At 38.8% G+C, this 4,778-nt stretch overlaps 1 protein-coding gene across 1 annotated transcript in view; it reads right to left on the bottom strand.

Annotated features, from left to right (window-relative positions):
- LOC310735900 (disintegrin and metalloproteinase domain-containing protein 10) overlaps positions 1 to 4,778 on the bottom strand; it is a 41,112-nt gene that overhangs the window by 1,339 nt on the left and 34,995 nt on the right. Inside the window, exons 10-14 of the mRNA XM_083559181.1 lie at positions 4,216 to 4,387; positions 2,744 to 2,888; positions 2,317 to 2,500; positions 1,940 to 2,039; positions 609 to 829 (exon numbers count right to left, since the gene is read on the bottom strand). Of these exons, the coding sequence (XP_083415307.1) occupies positions 609 to 829; positions 1,940 to 2,039; positions 2,317 to 2,500; positions 2,744 to 2,888; positions 4,216 to 4,387 (822 nt within the window). The remainder of the gene's footprint in view (positions 1 to 608; positions 830 to 1,939; positions 2,040 to 2,316; positions 2,501 to 2,743; positions 2,889 to 4,215; positions 4,388 to 4,778) is intronic.

Genomic DNA, 4,778 nt, shown 5'->3' with positions numbered 1-4,778 from the left:
CTGTCAAACAGCACAGTGGGAACATATTTATATTGAACAAGGATGATTGGTTAACCTTAATGACAACAATACAACTGCCAATTATTTTAAAATATCTGTGCTTCCTTTTTTAAAGCTAATGTATGTATGTGTATATATTACAAAAAAATCCATTTTGTGTATTTCTTGTGTAAAACTTAAAAACTATTGGAACCAGGACACAATTGTAAGTGTGTTAAATGTATTACATTTCCATGAATAGTTTGAGCATAAATCAATATTCTTTTCTGTAAATACTCTATGTGGACACATTTTGGACACAAAAATGGCTTTAAACTTTAATCTGTGGCGCTTGCAAAATAAAATGTTTCCAGTCCAAAATGATCGCCCGCACATTGTCCAGCTACATTGTCTCCTTTGTTTTTTAGAGAACACTGAGTCCTGTTATCTCTGAAACCACAACAGAACATACTGAATGTGGTTTGGGACGAATAAATATTAATTTAGAGAATAAATAACTCAAAGCAGAACAAATGTGTCTAAATGGATCCACTACTTCTTCAAATTGTAAACATTGTAATACATTGTATGAATGTGTATAAGAAACTGTGGACTGAACGAAGTCAAACCTTCATCCAGTCGGCCATGTCATCGAACTCTCGCAGGTTCAGGAAGGAGTTTTTCAGTCTGGCGATGGGGCCGTCTGCATCCAGTATACGACATGTCTGAAAGTGATCGCAATAGCCCTGGTTTTTGGAGCACGGCGATCCAGGCACCAACGCCACCCTCTGTCCTTTAAAGTACATTAAAAGCACCGAGGAAGTGGTACTTGCGCATGTTTTGGGGTTTCCTAAATCACAAAATGTGGATTGATTAGTTAAGACATTAAAATTGTTATAATCAAAAGTAAATGTAGTTGTTGTACTGAAGTAGGACATCCTACAGGGTACTCATATCAGTGTTAATAATAGTCAAACCCAACATACACCTTTATACAAACACCTCCTTTATCAATACTGTATGTATTACCTACATTCTTGATAAAAAGACCAGCGACATAGTAAATGTTTCAATCATTTTATTTTTCAATATATAAGTTCAATATACACTATGGCGACTAATGTTTGTGGACACCTGACCATAAACTACATATGTGCTTTTTTGAATGTCCCATTCCACATTTAGTCCACAAGACCTCCACTCTTCTAGAAAGATGTTTCATTAGATTTTGGTGTGTGTGGAGTTTTGGGCTCATTCAACAACAAAGGTGTTCAGTAGGGTTGAGGTCAGAACTCTATATCGCTCATGAGCTTCCACTCCAATTCATGTAAAGCATATCTTCATGGAGCTTTGTTCACATCAGCACTGTTTTGCTGGAACAGGTTTGGGTCTCCTAGTTCAAATAAAGGGAAAATGTCATGCTACCAAATCCAAATCCATCTTATATAATTGTGTGCCTTCAACTTTGTGGTAACAGTTTGGGGAAGGAACACATTATGGCTGGTGATTGATTTGGCACATGTTTTTACGCTGGATGCCCTTCCTAACGCAACCCTCCCCATTTATCCGGGCTTGGGACCGGCACCAAGAGTGGCTGGGGTTGGTTCCCTGACTGGGGATCGAACCCGGGCCGCAGCGGTGAGAGCGTCACATCCAAACCACTAGACCACCAGGGACCTTTAGTGTGGGAAATCTATATGCAGATAATAAACATGCTCTATTTTCCTGTGAGCTGTATATAGATACATGAGCTCATTAAAAACTGTTAATCGCAAAACTTATACAGAAATTGTACTTTGAGCTTCAAGGTCATGTTTTATCATCTAATGTCATATCCTCGATTGTCTACTAGACATGAGCCATTTGCGAGAGGACAGTAACTTTTCAACAACAACAACAAAACAAATGCTGATGTTTATAAAGATGATTAAAAATACTGGAAATATTTTAAAGTGTTTACCTCTCTGCTGGCAGCACAAGTGACATTTGTCTTTCTTGTTCTCGCCCAGGCAGTCACATTGCTCCAGGCCATGTAACACACACAGGGAGCCTGAACATTCCTGCGCCACACATTGCACACAAAAACAACAATATAAAATCACGAAAATCTTTTCCATAAATCTAAAGAGCTCCTTATAATATAATTTCTATTCCTACCACTCAGATCTTTTACCCTATTTAAGAGTCATGGGTTTAAAATTCACTCTTTATTCCAGGCCCATATTTCTCACATGAAGCCAAAATACTTACTTTGCCCAGGATATTGGCAGACATGATATGATGAAGGACATGTTGTGTATTATAAAGCCAATGAAAGTGAGATAATGTTGTACCCACCCCACTAAGACAAACCCGAGTGCCCAGACTGCACACTGTCATATTTGGCTTGGCAGCAGGTTGAGGACATGTGGCAGAGGTTCCCGTACACACACTTCTCATCCGACACTCAGAGTCATTCTCACACAGCAGTCCAGAGGTTTTAAAGTCACAAGTTGAGCTGCAGCATAAACCCTGACTAGGACTGAGGGATGAAAAGACACAACCGAGAAACAGATGAATAAATAAATCTTTGTTTAAACGAGAGTCACAAATACTTCTCAAGCATAATTATACTTATTCCATTCACATATTTCTCTTACATTCATACCAAAATGTTAGTAGATACTATTTACTGACTATCTGTATCTATAGCCATCAGGGTTAAATGAACAATCCATCTAAAAAAAGATTATGTGTGGATCGAACAGTGAGACCGAATACCAGCCTGCATTGTTTGTTGGGTTTTAGCCGACACTGAATTCCTATTGGTTCCCTGGAACTGTAGCAACACGGATCACTTGCGTTGAGTCCTACATCACATTCCTCTCCTTTCTCCAAAATACGGTTCCCACAGATCGGCTGATCGCTGACTAAAGGATTACCACACACACACACACACACACACACACACACACACACACACACACACACACACACACACACACACACACACACACACACACACACACACACACACACACACACATAGCAAATCAGGAAACACAAATAAAAACACGATGACAAATTCAGGAACACATCAGAATTAATTCAGAAGCAGAAAGAAAGTGTCTTTGGATGTCGAATGCTTGTTTATGGGTTGGACTTTGCCTATTAGTATTGCAAAATTGTTATCATTAAAAATAATTTTTAATGTGATGTTAAGAGTGTTATTAAACTTCTCAGCATCTCCTCCCTTTTTTAAAATTTGCTGTTTATCTTTTCCTGTTTTCTGTCATTTGTCCAGGTTTGCTGTTACGGTTCCCAATTTGCTGTCACACTTCCCGAATTTGCTGTTTTGGTTCCCAATCTGCTGTCACATTTCCCAGTTTGCTGTCACATTTCCCAATTTGCTGTTATGCTTACAAATTTGCTGTCATGTTTCCCTGTTTGCTGTCATGTTTCTCAAGTTGCTTTCAGGTTTTTTAATTTGCTGCAATGCTTCTGAATTTGCTGTTGTGCTTTTGGTTTTGTTGTGTAATTTTGCTCTTACTTATTTTTTTCCCTGTTTGCTGTTATGTTTCCCAGTTTGCTGTCACATTTCCCAATTTGCTGTTATGCTTACAAATTACTGGTCACGTTTCCCGATTTGCTGTCATGTTTCCCTGTTTGCTGTCATTTGTCCCGGTTTGCTGTTATGGTTCCAAATTTGCTGTCACATTTCCCAGTCTGCTGTCACATTTCCCAGTTTGCTGTCAAATTTCCCAATTTGCTGTTATGCTTACAAATTACTGGTCACGTTTCCCGATTTGCTAGCATGTTTCCCTGTTTGCTGTCATTTGTCCCGGTTTGCTGTTATGGTCCTCAATTTGGTGTCATGTTTCCCTGTTTACTGTCTTGATTCCAAATTTGCTTTCACTTTTACAAATCTGCTGTCACATTTCCCAATTTGCTGCTATGCTTCTGAATTTGCTGTTGTGCTTTTGGTTTTGTTGTGTAATTTGCTCTGTCTTATTTATTTATTTTTTCCCCTACAACTTACAAACTGTAACCTAAGACATGTTCAGACAATTCATCTTGGTTGAGATACAAATGAGGTTTGAGTCATTGTCTAATCGTGTATAACGATCTATAACGAGTTGAATCAAGTGTAGGTAGTTTACGATACACAGAAATATGCAGCGATGTGGCCCTCCAGGTGTACAAGAGCCCATCCCTGATCCAACAACTTCTTCTGACATGTTGAGTTTGATGTCTCACCTACAAAACATCTGTCCTTCTTGAGCTTAAGCAAACGGCTCATGTGTCGGAGGCTGCACGGCGAGAAGCGGTCAGTGTTCTCTTTAACCTCGTTCGCAGCGTGTGGGAACATCAGGAAGTATCCTTTCCCTTCAGTGACTCCCAGATCACCACAATCCGAGCCTTCGTCATGCTAACATGCAAACACAGAGACGATGAGCTTAAAGCTAAAGTGTGATTGGGTGTGAAATGAGTCTAAATACAAACACTTCCGATGATATCAGGATATTTGTTTTTATAAAACAGCAGCTTTGCCCATTGTGTAGCTGCCAAATCAAAGGTTTATATAATATACTTGTTCTAATATATTTTTTATAGATTAACTTACACAATATAAATGCTTTTTAAAACATAATTTAGAAATATTTATTTTACAGCACTGAATGGCATGGACATATTTCCTGAAAGGGGTGTAACAATTGGCTGTGTAGTCGTTCATATATTTGGTTCATGTATTAGCTATAGGGACATTTTCAGGATAGACATCTCACACACACACACACACACACACACACACACACACA

This window comes from Silurus aristotelis (genome assembly GCF_946808225.1).
Source record: "Silurus aristotelis genome assembly, chromosome: 13".
NCBI classification, from domain to species: domain Eukaryota; kingdom Metazoa; phylum Chordata; class Actinopteri; order Siluriformes; family Siluridae; genus Silurus; species Silurus aristotelis.
Note: the sequence above shows the minus strand (reverse complement) of the source record. Positions and strands in the feature narration are given on the sequence as shown.